This window comes from Cladophialophora bantiana (genome assembly GCF_000835475.1).
Source record: "Cladophialophora bantiana CBS 173.52 unplaced genomic scaffold supercont1.15, whole genome shotgun sequence".
Taxonomy (NCBI): Eukaryota; Fungi; Ascomycota; class Eurotiomycetes; order Chaetothyriales; family Herpotrichiellaceae; genus Cladophialophora; species Cladophialophora bantiana.
Genome location: NW_015971589.1, coordinates 817,723 through 833,094, shown reverse-complemented (window position 1 = coordinate 833,094; position 15,372 = coordinate 817,723). Strand labels below are relative to the sequence as shown.

At 51.1% G+C, this 15,372-nt stretch overlaps 10 protein-coding genes across 10 annotated transcripts; 5 read left to right on the top strand and 5 right to left on the bottom strand.

Annotated features, from left to right (window-relative positions):
- Positions 1–765: 765 nt before the first annotated feature.
- Positions 766–2,294, bottom strand: Z519_09466 (uncharacterized protein; the record flags this gene model as incomplete). The annotated part of the gene is made up of 2 exons (XM_016767189.1): positions 766–1,817; positions 1,868–2,294. The coding sequence occupies 2 exons, from the start codon at positions 2,292–2,294 to the stop codon at positions 766–768; spliced, it is 1,479 nt and encodes a 492-aa protein (XP_016616705.1).
- Positions 2,295–2,493: 199 nt separating this feature from the next.
- Z519_09465 (uncharacterized protein) lies at positions 2,494–4,651 on the bottom strand (the record flags this gene model as incomplete). The annotated part of the gene is made up of 2 exons (XM_016767188.1): positions 2,494–3,125; positions 3,976–4,651. 2 exons carry the CDS (start codon positions 4,649–4,651, stop codon positions 2,494–2,496), a joined length of 1,308 nt encoding a protein of 435 aa, XP_016616704.1.
- A 517-nt stretch (positions 4,652–5,168) lies between these two features.
- Positions 5,169–6,131, top strand: Z519_09464 (uncharacterized protein; the record flags this gene model as incomplete). Its single annotated transcript, XM_016767187.1, has 4 exons — positions 5,169–5,380; positions 5,480–5,725; positions 5,781–5,870; positions 5,918–6,131. 4 exons carry the CDS (start codon positions 5,169–5,171, stop codon positions 6,129–6,131), a joined length of 762 nt encoding a protein of 253 aa, XP_016616703.1.
- Positions 6,132–6,538: 407 nt separating this feature from the next.
- Z519_09463 (uncharacterized protein) lies at positions 6,539–7,183 on the top strand (the record flags this gene model as incomplete). The annotated part of the gene is made up of 2 exons (XM_016767186.1): positions 6,539–7,075; positions 7,133–7,183. The coding sequence occupies 2 exons, from the start codon at positions 6,539–6,541 to the stop codon at positions 7,181–7,183; spliced, it is 588 nt and encodes a 195-aa protein (XP_016616702.1).
- A 763-nt stretch (positions 7,184–7,946) lies between these two features.
- On the top strand, positions 7,947–8,615 carry Z519_09462 (40S ribosomal protein S22; the record flags this gene model as incomplete). Its single annotated transcript, XM_016767185.1, has 2 exons — positions 7,947–8,079; positions 8,356–8,615. The coding sequence occupies 2 exons, from the start codon at positions 7,947–7,949 to the stop codon at positions 8,613–8,615; spliced, it is 393 nt and encodes a 130-aa protein (XP_016616701.1).
- Positions 8,616–8,982: 367 nt separating this feature from the next.
- Z519_09461 (40S ribosomal protein S25) lies at positions 8,983–9,461 on the top strand (the record flags this gene model as incomplete). The annotated part of the gene is made up of 3 exons (XM_016767184.1): positions 8,983–8,985; positions 9,045–9,102; positions 9,226–9,461. 3 exons carry the CDS (start codon positions 8,983–8,985, stop codon positions 9,459–9,461), a joined length of 297 nt encoding a protein of 98 aa, XP_016616700.1.
- Positions 9,462–9,891: 430 nt separating this feature from the next.
- On the bottom strand, positions 9,892–10,683 carry Z519_09460 (uncharacterized protein; the record flags this gene model as incomplete). Its single annotated transcript, XM_016767183.1, has 1 exon — positions 9,892–10,683. One exon carries the CDS (start codon positions 10,681–10,683, stop codon positions 9,892–9,894), a length of 792 nt encoding a protein of 263 aa, XP_016616699.1.
- Positions 10,684–11,177: 494 nt separating this feature from the next.
- Positions 11,178–12,791, top strand: Z519_09459 (uncharacterized protein; the record flags this gene model as incomplete). The annotated part of the gene is made up of 2 exons (XM_016767182.1): positions 11,178–12,113; positions 12,162–12,791. The coding sequence occupies 2 exons, from the start codon at positions 11,178–11,180 to the stop codon at positions 12,789–12,791; spliced, it is 1,566 nt and encodes a 521-aa protein (XP_016616698.1).
- Positions 12,792–12,944: 153 nt separating this feature from the next.
- Positions 12,945–13,609, bottom strand: Z519_09458 (uncharacterized protein; the record flags this gene model as incomplete). The annotated part of the gene is made up of 2 exons (XM_016767181.1): positions 12,945–13,388; positions 13,556–13,609. The coding sequence occupies 2 exons, from the start codon at positions 13,607–13,609 to the stop codon at positions 12,945–12,947; spliced, it is 498 nt and encodes a 165-aa protein (XP_016616697.1).
- Positions 13,610–14,046: 437 nt separating this feature from the next.
- Positions 14,047–15,214, bottom strand: Z519_09457 (uncharacterized protein; the record flags this gene model as incomplete). The annotated part of the gene is made up of 3 exons (XM_016767180.1): positions 14,047–14,711; positions 14,796–15,013; positions 15,096–15,214. The coding sequence occupies 3 exons, from the start codon at positions 15,212–15,214 to the stop codon at positions 14,047–14,049; spliced, it is 1,002 nt and encodes a 333-aa protein (XP_016616696.1).
- Positions 15,215–15,372: the final 158 nt, after the last annotated feature.

Here is a 15,372-nt window from a genome sequence, read left to right as displayed (position 1 = left end):
ACCCAATCAAGAGGAGGGTTGAATATTAGCCAACCCGAGAATAGTTTACAAAACCCAATTAGGAGGAGGGTTGAATATCAGCCAACCAGAGAATGGTTTAAAAGACCCAATTAGAAAGAGGGTTGAATGTCAGCCAACCAGAGAATGGTTTAAAAGACCCAATCAGAGGGAGAGTTTAATAACCAATTAGAGGGAGGGTTCAATAACCAATCAGAGGGAGGATTAAATATTGACCATTCATTACTCACTGTAGTCCAGACTACGTCATCACAATTTGGTCCCTAAGTCACAAAGCCTCACAGGGTGAGAACTCCGCGTGTCCAGTATAGGTGGATTGTGGCGCTGTCCATAGCCTAATGCGAGGCGCAAGGGAGATAGGGATGATAATCGTGAGGCACAACCGCCAAGGCATCACCCTCGTCCGAGTCCAGGGCGAGGTCCGAGCAGTTTTTACTCACTTTGGCAGCTTGTGACATTCATACTCGGTACTGCGGGTGGGGAAATGACTGCAATGACTGCACAGACCGAGTCTCCGGCAGTGAACTACAACCGCAACAAGTGACTTCTGTCTCGTTTGTCTCTCGCACAAACAATCAGTCTCTTGCCTCCCGTCTCTAGCTATCCAATGGCAGACCATCGTCTGGCTTTGATACCTTCATTCTCCCATCATGTTAATTCAACTTTGGTCAATCGTCGCAGCCCCACACAACAATGAACACATTCCCACCTCCAGTCCAAACGGAATCACTGACAACCCTGATTGAATCATTCGCCCTTGGAGGCAACATGATTGACTGCAACAAACCCAGACGAAGGCGAACCAATGTCACCTTTGTCGTCGTTGTCCTCTTCTCCGCCGCCATAAATCGAGCCTCTCAAATCTCCATGCCCTGTTTCCACATCTAAGTCATTCTCGGTCTTACAAATACATTTCTCCAGCACTCCAGTCCCACAGACCTTCTCTGTGTCACCAGTGAAGTCACTCTTGCAGTAGTCGCACCGATAATTCTCTGTCTCTGACGGCAACTGGTCGAGACCTGAACATCGAAAGTGGATGGACCCAAACATGCAGGATGCGGACCTGCAGCGCAGCATGGGCCCCTCGTCAGCTGGCTCCCTGCAGTGACAGACCAACATATCCCCAAAGTCATGATCTGAAGCTGAAGTGTGTCTTGCAGCCGGTCTTCCTGCAATCCGCGGGGCTTCTTTGAGTTGCTTAAGCCGGTCAACCCATTGGAGTCCCTGCTTCCTGTATCGATCCCTGTATGGCTGCGTATCTGGAGAAACCAATATTCTGAGGCCGGAAGGATTAGGCTTCTTGATTCGATAGACGCCTTTGAATCGTTGCTGTTCCAGGTCGTTTTCAATGCGTTGTATCTCAAGTTGCTTTTCCCGACGGAGGCGAATCACTTTCTTCGAGCTCGAAGCCTTTCCTGGCTCTATGTCCGACTCTCCTTCAAAGCAAAGGCGCAAGAAAAAGCTACCCTTCTTCTCCAGGGTGGGGTATATCTGCAAGGCTCTGGGAAGTATCGAATTCCTATCAGGCTGTGCTCCATCGACAAGCTGAGAGACCATCTTTTGCACTGTTTCTGGTCGCTGTTCGCGATCCACAACTTCGTCGAAACAGTCGAGGCAATAATACGATGTTCGTTCGTAGTCGGTAAGTTGACCATTTCCTTCATTCAAGGCTTCGTCGCGTATCATGGCGAAGTATTCACCTTCTGGGATCACGTTGGCAGAGTTCGGACATGTTGGAGAGGAGCAGCAATACACGACGCCTGGCTCACAGTGCTGATAGAACGTAAAGTGGTATCTACCTGCTATTTCATGTCAGTCCCACCAACGACACTCGGAGGAATATGCGTACCGAGGACTACTGGTTCTGCTGCATGGCGTGACCCTGGATTGAAATCGGATGTCAGGTAGGTCTCACTTGGGCAATCCGCATCTGATGATCCAGTTGTGTGATCGAACTTGGTGCCTGTTTCATAGAATAGAGACCCGGGTGTTTCCCTGATCCCTTCTGTGCTCATATGGCTCTTGTCACCTGATAGATCAATTGGCTCTTGGCCCTCGTCACAGGGTAAGTATGAACTGGCGATCCCTACACCGTTCAACGTCTCATAAAGACTTGGGTTTGAATGCCGAATGAACTCGCTGATTTCCTGCTCTGTCATCGACGAGTCACCATCAACACACCCAGAGTAACTTGTGTGGCATGAATCCTCGCAGAAGTACAAGAAGTCGGCATCTTGGTCTTTCATACGGACAATTGTCCGCAGAGGAACTGACATCGTGGCTGATTCCTTGCCTTGCGTAGGACAAGCCCATTGATGCGACAAGCGATGGTGTGATATGAAGAAACAGCCGCTACGTGAATGTTAGGCAGTGAGGAAATTTTTAGTTCCCATTCACTACCAGGTGAGGCAGCCTGTAGCCAGATTTTCTGAAGCCACGTGTTATATCCACATATACGCTTTCATTTTCAAGCTCCTAATCCCGAGCTAATTGGGTGTTATTACTCCCAGGTTGTGCATTTATGTCTCTGAGACGCATGCCGGTACGTTGTCCTTCTTCCTGGGGCAAATTCTCCATAACATACGAGCTCGAGAGATTCTGATTTCGAGAGCTCGAAGCTAAGTCTCGCACCAACTTCCCCTGCTTATACGTCCAGATATATCCATTAAACTGCTTAGAAGGATCATCCAAGGCAGTCAGCACAACTCTATTCTCATAGGTGGGAGCCTTCTTGGTTTCGCGCACGGCGGCCTCGATGTCTTTGCTTCCGTGGAGAATCGAAGCGGCACCTAGAAGTCCAACGGGCTCTTCATCCAGGATCGAATCCTGTCTCTCATAGACAAAGACTGCCATATTCAAAAGAGCAACAATAAGTAATATGCTCACAATTATATATGCAATTGGTGATACGACAATCAGTCGAGTCGGCTGGACAAATGTTGTCCCCACGGTCGTGGTCGGCGCATCGGTCGGTTGCAGAAGATATTGATTGGCAAAGATTGAATACATTGTGGTAAACATGGCCTGGGCAGATTCGATGATTGTGTGGGGAACCAATGCCGATGTGGATGATTTGTGACTTGAAAGACGATATACTTGCTGCCAAACTCGTTTGTGTCAACATCAGCACGAGGATCATAGCAGCCTGCAGCCTGGAAACCCATTTCGAAGAACCTCCATATGGTGTCGGACCTCGACTCGGAAACATTTGCAGCCTGATATGACGTTATGACTGGAGCAGCGGAGTGTACCTCCCAACTTGCCGTCACATTTCCGTTGCTCGTCCGATAGGACCGGGCGCAAGATACAAGGCTGAGGTTTACAATCTCTTGGTATTCTGTGACCCGAGCGACGAGAAAGCTGAAACGGCTCCAGCCTGCATGTGGAGGACAAGTCGTTGTGCTCCAGCTGTTGATAGAAATTTTGGGAGCGTCAGGATTCAGCCGGAAATTGGAACTTGTCGAGATTCGACAACCGCGGTCATTAGCGAATACGGAGACAGTCATGGCCGGAAGACCCGTGTCCTCCGGCTTTTGGATCAGTTTACGGTACGAGTTTTCCTCCAGATGCACGCATTCAGCATGAGCAGAATACGCCAAACTACCGAACGTCACGTTGCCTCCTCTGAAGGAATTCAATGCAGCCACTGTCGGGAACGCATGCCGGCCGTCAGTCCACGGGGGTGGATTGGCTCCTTGAATGTGAATGGCTGCTGCCATGTCCATGAACCTCAGATTTGGATAAGATGGATATTGGCCGAGGATGCTGGTGTTGAAAGCTGTCTCCGCCGATAAGGAGAGCGGGCTGTGCAATTTGGGCTGTGCTGTTGTGAAAAGGAAGGAGGTTAATGGAACGACCAGAAACACCAAAGTTGCCGAGGAGAGCATACAAGCGGCGAGCAAATAATGCTGGTTTTTAACCGCTGCATACCAAGACAGCGCAAAAGGCTCGGTGTACTCCAACAGGATCGTTGTCTGGCCGGTCCACCAGCCTTCAAATCGACGTAAGGCTGCCGTTTTGCAAATGCTGCGACCGCTGCATGCCAAGAGGTCTGGAAAAGGGTCATGATGAAGGCCGGCAAGGCCGTGTAAAAGATACCCTGCGCCCATATAGCCTGCTCTAGGCTGGGATCCCTCGCAAGGAATCCCGGAGCATCCCCCAAACCAACAAAGCCGTGGTTGCTTTTCGAGATGGAGTCAAGGCTGAGTATGGTTATAACAAAGGCGGCATTCAAGGAGAGGAGGAGCGACAGGCACGGCGGGCGAATTTTCCAAGACTTCCATGTTCTATTGCTGACACTGGTGGACTGAAGTCTTTCTGTTGGAGGCGGAGATGACTGTCTCGAGGCTGCGGTACCACCTGGCACATTCTCGATATCAGGGGCGTTGCTGCGAGCAAGATTCGCCGCTACGGTTGTTTCCGCGGATGTGGTTGTTCCTGCCCCATTATCTGGTCCGCCTTCCGCTGTGAGCACAGATACGCCAACGGACGATACCTCTTCCCCTGATCCCCGTCCGCTTTCAACTTGCCTAGTAGTGGAGCCGACATCTTCTCGAGAAGGGCTTGCAAAGAGCTGGATTGGCCCTTCTACAACACCTGATGTTGGTGGAGAATTGATTCTGTTCTCATCCATTACAACATGCGATATGGCACCCACTGCGTTGGCTCGTCCGACAGACCCGTCGAGCACTAGACGTTGGGCGTGGCCAGTCTTAAGTGCAAGAGGATGTGGAAAACCATTGACGTCGCGGCTAGGACAAAATCCTGTATTTCTGATGGCGAGTCCCAAGAGAGCCCATCAGGCTGACGCTGGGCTAGGGCGTCAGGTAGAGAAGCAAGTTCTACCGAAGCGGCGTCGCTACCACATGTGCGGTTCTGGCGGCTAGGACAAGCCTTCGATGCTCAATCACAACCTCGGACCAATCACATATCCCATCACCAGCCCAAGGCTGACTCTCCTGAGACAGATTGTCTTGGCTCCGCCCTGAATCTGGCGGCACGAGGCATGTTAGGCTGACTGTGGCTTTGTCACGAGCTTCCCAGGTTTAACAATGGCAGCCGTACGGTCATAACTTTGCACCAGAATCAACACACCTCTTCTCTGGGTCGAAACAGTGTCTAAGATTTCCACGAGCCCCATCACGGCCAGGATGATTCTACTTACATTTCTCGCCCTTGCGGTGCGCCTCTGTAGTTCAGGCTTCGTCCCGCCTGCCGAGTTCTGTCTTCTAGATTCCGGCCTCAAGGAGCTTTCAGGCTGCATCAAATGGACTGATCTTAGCGACGAGTGCGGAGCTAAGGACTCGGAAGAAGTAAAGCTCGAGTGTGTTTGCGCGCAGGAGTACCTATCCTCGTTGTATGAGTGAGTTTAAATCCTCGCTCATTTCGGTGGTCTGTTTTGGCTGTGCTTGATCAACGCAATCTCGATGAGTTAGCATAATGCCAGGCTGACATTTCACAGCTGCGAAAGTGATGTACAAAAGTGCCTTGCCAGCCATGTGTTCGATAACCAGTTCCAAGCCGAGATAAATGAATGGCATAGAAGATGCGATAGTCGGGTCAGCTCAACAATGACGACTCCTCCGCTCCCTACAATCACGCAGACGTACGACTTCGGTGCCTGCAGCCGGTTGTACCAAAGTTGTCTCAAGGGCGACTATGAGACAAGACTCTGTTCGAACAAATACTTGCCTTCATCCAGCCTATCGTATGCGTCATGCGTATGTCAGCCGCCTATATACTCGCTCTTCTCTGAATGCCAGTACAATGGGAATATATCTTGCAAGCGGACCTCTGCGGCAGAGTCGAACATCTTGGGCTACTCGATCTGCTCTTACTTTTGGTCTGGCTCGGTAAGTGGGCTCCAGGGGCATTCGCTAGCGTCGGCGCTAACAGCCAGATCAAAGGAAACACTTTCGTCAATTGACCTCACATCCTACCTTGACATCACCGGCGCTTCCCCCGCTCAGACCACGACCTTAGATGGTTGGATTACGCAAGTCCGTCCTAACCCAGCTATAACTCCAACGGCTACCGCCGCACCATTGCAAGTTGGTGAGTTTGTCGAATCGGCTGAGAAGAAATTAAAACAACAAGGCTTCAAATTCTGGTGACCAATTAGCTATGAACAGGTTGATATGGAGTCCAACGGGCGACTGACACGATTCAAGGGAGCATCAATTCCCATGCCTGGACGGGGTATTTCAGACTCCGCCGCATATCCAGTTGGGCATGAACGATGAGACAGCGTCAATTAGTGTGCTGCTCGGCGATAAAATAAGATCCAGTGTGAATCATTGCCAGAAACCTGCCCTTTCAGATTTACGGCATTGATCAAATACTCCGTCGTAGATATCTCTGCTCTCTGATTACGGAGAAACATAATCCACATCAAGCAGAAGAAGAAAAAGATCCCCTGCCCCCCCTGATATAGATTTAGCCTGGATGGAAGAATATATATCCTCCACGATTGCCTTTTTACCGACTACGAGATGAGCTGCACGCATCACTCTTCTGAAGCATGGGTGATACTCGGAATGGCGTTGACAACTCGGCAAGACGGAGTCGTGAGCAACACGAGGAACACGACGAGGAATATGAGTTGAACACGTTAGGAAGGGAATTAACTCAGGCCGCTCCGTCGTCCGGTGCCGGTCTTTCCAGCACGGCGCCGAGAGAAAAATACAAGTTTCAATGGCGTACTTGGACAAGGCTCATTTTCCCAGCCTACATTCACCAGGTCCCTGTTCACGCAGCCAGGGACCATCTTGCCAACGAACGCGTCTTCCTTGGCTACGTTCGAACGTCGTCGGCCCTAGCGAACTTCGCCATCACGATTCTCCAGCTTTACAGGTTGAAGCATGATCCAGTCCCACCAGGCAAGCTAAGCGACTACAATTTGGGCATTCCGCTTGCGGTGGTGACGCTATTCATAGGCATCGCTATCACGCTTGCCGGAGCATGGAGATTTTTTGCCTGTCAGAGTGCCATGGCCCGCAGGAAGCAGATCGTCACTAGTGGAATGGTGGTCTTTGTCTTTATTCCGGTTTTTGGTCTGGTAAGCTCACCGTTACTGTCCTTCGGAGATGAATTTTGTTCCTGAACGAGTCATCAGTTGCTCCTGGCGCTTCTGATCCTTACAGTCATCGTCAATCCTGATATATGATTTCGACTGCGAAAGTCACCTTAGAGGTCTCGATCGAGCGAGTTTCATGACGAAGCCAAAAACCCCACCGGAAGTCTTTTGTCACCAGATTCGCTCCTATCTGTTTCGATTCCTCATCTGCATCTCCTTAAATGGAGGGGCACCTGGCCAACAAGGGCCCGAAGATCTCCTGATTCATGGTCAATATACCCGGTACTCCCTGCCTCCTGCGGATCTGCGTGTCGTTTTGCGTCCTTCTGCTACAAACACATTCTCCGAATTTCGTACTTCAGATACTTGGTCAATCTCAGCAAATACAGGCTTTGAGTGCGTAGCTGTCTAGCTATTTAACGTGGCGAGGCTGTGGGCCTTGGTGGACGGTCATAAATCGGGGTTAGCGCATAGAACTCTTGGCAGGGTGCACAACCGAAATTCAATCGATTCGCAACCGCAGCCGCAGTCGAAGATTTCTTTTCGCATCTCTAACAACGACAACCTCACACCGTCAACTTGTTTCCTACCTCGAGGTATGTGAAAATGCGGCCCTTCTTCAGCTAGCCTAGGATGAGCAATCCGACTGCAACTGTTTGATTGTAGCATTTCCAGGTTCTGTCCAGTTTGGATATGCTCATCTTTCGCGACACGAGCTGAAGAACCCTTCACTGGGCACTCTTCTGGCTCGAAGGCTCCTGAAGACTAACAAGTTCTCCACTGCACAGATACCTCAAGTTCCTCGGCCTTCACACGAACTTGAGAATCTCACTCGCCCTCAAATACCGCCATCATGGTCAGAACATCCGTGCTCAACGACGCGCTCAAGAGCATCAACAATGCCGAAAAGGCCGGCAAGCGCCAGGTCATGATTCGACCCAGCTCCAAGGTTATCATCAAGTTCTTGTCTGTCATGCAGAAGCACGGTACGTTCGCATCCTGCATTTGTTGGGTTACAAGAGGAGGATTCTGGCATACTACACATGCTTGAAAATTTGTCGGGTTGATAACTAGGCGGCGGTTTCAAACCATTGCATCCACGACCTTTGCCCTTTAAGTACCCGAAAGATTGACTTTTCTTCTCTGCGACTGAGTCTTACACATTTGCCTTCTCATTTCATCCATGTTTGTTTAATGTTTATTCAGTCGCAACAACCCAAGCTTCTTGTCAAACATCGACTGACGGCTATATTTATCAACAGGCTATATCGGCGAGTTTGAAGAAGTCGACGACCACCGCAGTGGCAAAGTTGTCATTCAACTCAATGGCCGTCTCAACAAGACCGGTGTCATCTCCCCACGCTACAACGTTCAACTCCGTGACATGGAGAAATGGGTTGTCAAGTTGCTGCCATCTCGTCAATTCGGATACATTGTTCTCACCACCAGCGCGGGAATCATGGATCACGAAGAGGCCAGACGAAAGCACGTTTCGGGCAAGATCATTGGCTTCTTCTACTAGAGGGCATATGGAAAATGTTTTTCTGCATGTGATACGCACGAGCGAGGGAAATGAGATACCCGGAAAGTCTTGAATTCAGCCCCAGATTCTGATTCCGTAGAGAATTCAGCCGATAATTCCAGCTAAATCTGAGGGTGTTAACCTCATGAGTGAATCCATATCAACCCTTGACCCTGTGCAGTGTACGGCCTGGATCAATTGTAAAACTACGTCTCACGCGGGTAAGAATTTTTGGCCTACCAACGGTGCCAAGACCTTTGCCCTAGTTGCCAAATCGGGAGCCTGCGGGGGCGCAGAAGCCTTAACTCAAAGACAGGAACTTTGACCCTTCAATCATTTCTCCCATCAACCATCAAACACTGCAAAAATGGTATGCGCATTCCCATATCCACGCCCAATCTGGCTGGGATGTATTGCTGACTAGCCCAGGCGCCCGCAGCATCCTCCGGCGGCAAGAAGCAAAAGAAGAAGTGGTCCAAGGGAAAGGGTACGTTTTTCGACCGACATTTTATCTGTTCTTTTCTGTCTCTCTCGAGGGCTTTTTGTATCTCACAGCGCTCTCTTTCCCATCTGCTTGGCTGACATGTGCTTTCCTCTTTTCCGCCCATAGTCAAGGATAAGGCCAACCACGCTGTCGTCCTCGACAAAGCCACCTCCGACAAACTCAACAAGGACGTCCAATCGTATCGCCTCATCACCGTCGCCGTGCTGGTTGACCGATTGAAGATCAATGGCTCGCTCGCGAGAAAGGCGCTTGCGGACCTCGAGGAGAGGGGTGTGATTAGGAAAGTCGTGGCACACAGCAAGGGCAGCATTTACACAAGAGCGGCTGCTGGTGGCGATTAAGATGTGTGCGCGGTTCAGAGGGATGTGGATGATTGAGCAGAAAATGAAGGCGAGAGCCCGAGCACAGACTATCTCCCTTGACAGAGATGCTCTTTCGCCGTGAGATGATGTTGATGATTTTGCATGGGATATGGACGGGAAATGCTGGGTCACTAGATCGGGCTACGGATTCACATTGCAAAAAGAAAATCGGAAATGTCTATCAGAAGCTGGACGAGGACGAATACCATTGCCACCACCAATCATTGGCACTTGCGAATTTCCATCTCAATGATGTCTTCGGTTGAATCTGGTTAACTGAGGAGCTTTCATCCCACACCCCCAGCAAACAGCAAATCAACACAAGCAGTCCAGGTCCAAAGCCATTCATAAATCGTCTATGCATCCATGTGGTCTATTCCTGTGAAACTTTTGATCATATCATATCTCTCTATTGTACAGGCTTTCCGGGTGCGTGCTTTTTCTTTTCCATTTTCGAGTTCATATTCTTTCTCTTCGGCCTCCCCTTTTCCGCTGGCTCACACAACTTAGGTGGCTCGCCTGTGTATTCTGGGACGCCGACCAACTTTCCAACCTCGAAATATTTCTTATGCTTCTTGTAAAACTGTTCCCATCTCCTCACTTCATCCAGTACTTTTTTCTTGGCCTCTCTTCTTTCTTTCTCTGCCCGCAATTTCCTCGCGCTGCTCGAGATCTCTTCTTCCGAATCGTCTTCAATTGGAATGTAGATCATCTCCGCACCTCTTAGATCTCCGGTCCGATCCTCGAGAAAACATCCCGTCACAAAGGCCCTGGTAGCGTCCCTTCCCGCGAACACTTCGTAGCTCCCACCAGGTCCGTACGTGTGTTTTCCGGCGGAAACATCAAAGACGGTCCCATTGATAGCTAGGTAAATAGGCTTTGCAGGGTCACTGCCATTGTAGAGGGTCAACTGCTCTGGTGTGAGGGCTAAAGGCCCTGTCCACCAAAGAGAGAGTTGAGACGGGTTCAGGAACCATGGGTTATATTTGAACAGCAGAGAGGTCCCAGAAGTAAGGTAGTATGAAAGCAGACACGAGGCGAGTATTAAGGTGAGGATGACTCGCAGGATGTCGAGGGGGGAGATGACACGAGAGGTTGTGTCTTCGGGCTCATCTGGAGGTGGTGGTGAGGTGGTAGTGGACTTGGATGTCGCAGACTCAGCTCGAGGCGGTCGGCGCCGGGTAGACAAGGCAGTAGCCATCGTATTCCGTACTCTGTCACCGAAGAACCGCTAGAAACGAAGTATCAACTAAAGTCGAGAAATCTTCCTCGGAGTACGAGTTATGAGGAACTAATGCGCAGGAAGTGAGCCGTCTCGCCGTGTGGGGAATCTGCGGGCTGGGGACAAGATGCAGCCTCCAGCCACGCGGATTGATTGAATCGAGCTGAGCTCACCACCTCGCCTACCTTCTTCTTCCCTCCGCCGTTGTATTTTCTTTCTTTTGCCTGCGTGAAAGTTAAGACGCGATTTGCTATTGTGCAGCCTCTTACAGTCTCTCGAATCTGGCCTTGATTCGCCGCGTCACTGTACGAGCGAGCCTCGGCTGAACAAAGTAAACAAAAGGACTATTCATCATTCCACCTTGCGCCAACCATTCCAACCTTGACGTCGCCCTTGCCCTCAATCTGAGCTCAAAAGCCTCCTCTCTCATGCGTCTTTGAACCTCTTTCTTCCTGTGACGTTCCGACCCAGCCATGTCCTACTCGTATACCGTGACGGAGCGCAAACGGAAGACTACCACCTCTGGCGGGTACGGATACTCAGGCAGCAGGTCGACGTTTGGTTACTGGGTTCCCCTTGTTCTCACTGTCACAGCAGCCACTATCGGTCTTGCAGCATGGGTCTGGGGTGAGAGGAAGGACGACGAGGAAGAATCGAGTGAAGATGAACAATTCCAGGGAGGCGTCCCTCCTGCAGGCTATGCCTCGATGAGCGGCGCTCTACCTCCTGGACCGCCAATGGCGCCTGGCTTCCAAGGAGTGCCGCCTCCTCAGGGCGGTGCTCCCATTCCAATGACGCCCGGTCCACAACAGCCGGGAGGGTTCGGACCCCTGCCACCTCCGGGTGGTTACCAAGGGCCTCCACCACCGGGCGGTTTTCAGGGACCTCCTCCGCCTGGAGGATTTCAGGGTGGTCCTCCGCCGCCGGGATGGCGAGGGACAGAAGAGGAATACCGTGCTCGGTCGAAGGCGGTAGAGGAGGAACAGGAGACTGGCCTCGTCGCTCGTATGTCAAGTGCACTGGGTTTTGGCCGCTCAACTACTCCCTCCGGTGATCGCTCGCGCAGCCAGGGTCAAACTCAGTCATATGACTGGGCCAATAAGCCATTTGCTTCCGCTACGGCGGCGGCGGGTGCAATGGTTGGTGCCGCCATCAGTACCCTAAGTGGCGGAGGTGGCGATGCCTATGAAGACCATGAACGATGGAGCGAGGAGGCCGAACAGCGAGACAACGACCGTCAGATCAAACAAGGCATCAAGAGGCGCGGAACAGCTGATGAATTCTTTTCAGGAAGCATAGAACTTCCCAAATCTGCTTCTATTGCCAACCGGAAAAGGAAGACTGTGGCTGTGGTAGTGTCGGCCGTTGGATTGGATACTAGTGCCGAATCGGATGCTGAGCAACATGCGGTAGGTTGTACTTCAGACGCTCAAAGTTGGTACCTGACAGGTTGATAGTCTATCCTTTCACATCTCCCAGAATACATCGAACCCGACACAACACGAGTCTTCGTCCTCATCTACGCACCAGATCTAAAAACGCACCCACTCAGCCACGCCCCTAGAAGACCCTCTCAATCTATGGCATCGTCGTTCTCGAACATTAGCCACACGGATGCACATACACCGGCCCAAACACCGGGGGAATTCCCTAATGATGGCATACTGACTCAAGTAGAGCCGAGCCCCCTTGACGAGTCAACTTCCCTCTTCAAGACCTTGTACAACCAAGCCGTGGTTATTGTGGACAAAGAGACTATGGTGCTACCCTATACCTCACCTAACGGACACAAACATATTCTCCGCAGCCTTTCGCCGGAAGTCGTGTATATCCAAGAATCCCTCTGCGGCCGTGATGGCGAGATCGTCTCAGACTTGTCCGGCTGGGTAAAGCAGACTGTTATCGTTATCGGTGACGAAGGAGGACACGGTGGATTGATTGATACGGATGACGAATCGGTGACTTACAAGAACACGGAAAAGTGGTGGCAGAAGGAAGAGAGGACGGGACTGGGAAAGAGAGTAGCTGTCGTGGAGAGTTTGAAAATTGGAGAGGATTGGGACAGGCGGATCAATGAAAAAGATTGAAGTAACAGGAGGTCGGAGTCAGAAGAATGATGATTGATGGCACCAGTAATGTTGAGATGAAGCCTCTTTTCTATTGTGGACATGGGATTGTGTATTCGCTGATTATGATGGCGCCTACCAGGAATACTGAAAGCAGTATACATGTTTCTCAAATCATACTTGGCTTCTTTCTTTGCCTTCGAACACTTCCTGCATCCTCTTCTCCAATGGCCTCGTGTCGAGGAACGTTTCCATACGATAACAAATCAATCTTCCCTTGTTCCCGCCGTCACCCGAGGCTACATCGCCGTCTCCGTCCTCCCTGACATATAACGTAGCAAAGCCTGGAATCTCCACATCGTCCTTCCCGCTCGGATCGTCTCCCTTGACGCGATACTTGATCCTCGCGGCCTGGTATATCCTCGGCGGCACGTAGTCGAAATATTCGATGTAATGCTCCATCAGATCCAGGCGGGAGAGTTGCGGGGCGAAGAACATGTCACGGAGTGCTTCCAGGCCCTGAACGGGCGGGCCGTTGCCGAATTGCAGGATTATCGACGGCGCGAAGAAGTTGTTGCACCAGTGCGAGGCGGAGAGGGTGGCGGACGCGGCGTGAAACTGTGAATCTCAGTTAAGACGACATATCAGTCTCCTGTAATGAAAAGAAACCAGGGGGTGGTATGTATGATATGGGGAGGTGTAGCCAGTAGGAGTGAGGACCGTTCGATATACACGACCACGAGGCTGAGGGAAAGGTTTTCCTGTATATAGGCACAACTGCTTACATCTTCGAGCCATTTCTGGATCTCTGCTCTCTCTAGATCCTGTGTTGAAGCCATGTTCTATCTCGCGTTGAATATTGAACAGATATAGACATTTGCAATGCCCATTTAACCTCGTCGTTGCTCTTAATATATATGTTGAGTGCTGTACACTACGCATACAAGTGGAACGATACCACCCTTTGGGGGTATTTGTCAGCAGCGCACGCCTTGAAAGACCTGGGAAGCTCCATCACGTCCGTGACAGCCAATGGCCTTGCCTTATAGCTTCATACGCAATATGCCTGACAAGCCAAGCGAAGCAATCAAGCTCTTCAGAACGACACGGACGACCCGCGTGCGTCTTTCGGTCGAAACAGTCCGGCTTCCAGGGCAACCGGTGGAAAGACGGCAGGACTATCCTTACTGAAGATCTGCGGAAAGGAAGATAGCATGAGATTCACCTTTGCGATCTACCTACAGGTGCCAGCAAGCTCCAGCGTACCGCATATGTGTCACAGCACAAAGTCCTCCAGCGTGCTCGGGGCGAAAAGGTCCTCGGGTTTGAACTTCTTCTGAGCCAGCCCCTGTTCAAATGAATACTGCAAGAACTTGTCCAACACATGTTTGTTCGCTTCAAACCCGTCCTTCCACCATCTATCATCTCCACCCATCAGCTTCTTCGTCTCTTCAACGTGGTCTTCTAGCCACGGCAAGATGTACCGCAGCGCCGCTCGCTCCTTCAAAGGCTCATACGCCATCTCCAGACTTTTGGCGAAGGCCTTGGTCAGGCTCTTTGCGATCCACGGGTCAGCATCATACACGCTGCGTTTCAAGGCCACGACGTGCATGATTGGGAATATCTTGGTCCGTGCATAGTACTCTGCTTCGACCGCTTTGAAGTCGTCGAACAGCCGTGTTACCGTTTCCGGGGACGTGTCGAAGGACGAGGGCTTGGTGGCGCTGAAGATGGCGTCGAGCTCGCCGTCAGCAAGCATCTGCGACAGGTTCTTGCCAGGCTCGATCGCCGTCACTTTGATGTTGGCCGGGTAGCTGTGCGAAACCTTGGAATGTCTGGGCTTGTCCGACGGCTCAATAGCACCAGTGTAGAAGTGTACACTGGAGAGAGGGACGCCAAAGTCTTCAGCCAGAATACCTCGTTGCCAGACTGCTGCTGTCACTGTGGTTTCGCCAAAGATGATCAGGGATGGTTAGTGTCTTTGATTCGAATAGCCAGGGGGTATGGACTGTTGGTGTTACCGACTTTGATACTCTGGAGTCCCGATCCGTTTCCCACGCAGGTCTTCGGGTTTCTTGATGCCAGCCTTGGAATTTATATACATCGACTGGTGCCGGAAGAAACGTGAGGGGAAGACCGGTAACGCGATAAATGGTGGATTGTCTTGGTTCAATGTAAGAACGTAGGAAGACAAGGAAAGCTCAGAGAGGTCGAATTCCTGGAATCGAAGTTGGCGGAAGAAGCTGCTCTGGACCATGTCAGTCGTCCAGAAGCCTCGCCGCAACCAGCACTTTGACTGCTCAGCAGGATTTTGCATGGGCTTACGTCTCCTCGACCCGATAATTGAGGAAGGTGAGCTCAATTCCCTCCGCTCTGACCCTGCCATCTTCAATAGCTTTCATCCGATCGTAGTCCCAACACGCAAATGACAGTCTAAGCACCATCTTGAACCAGGAGTCTTTTCAATCCGCCTTCTTCGAGCTGTTACTCTGGAGTGGAGGTGGTCCTTACTTTCGTCTATTCTCTCTTTTTGTATTTAGTGCTCCCTTCAGTCTACGTCCTCGATCCACAGGCCTCGGGCAGTCTCCCACCGAGCCGCCAC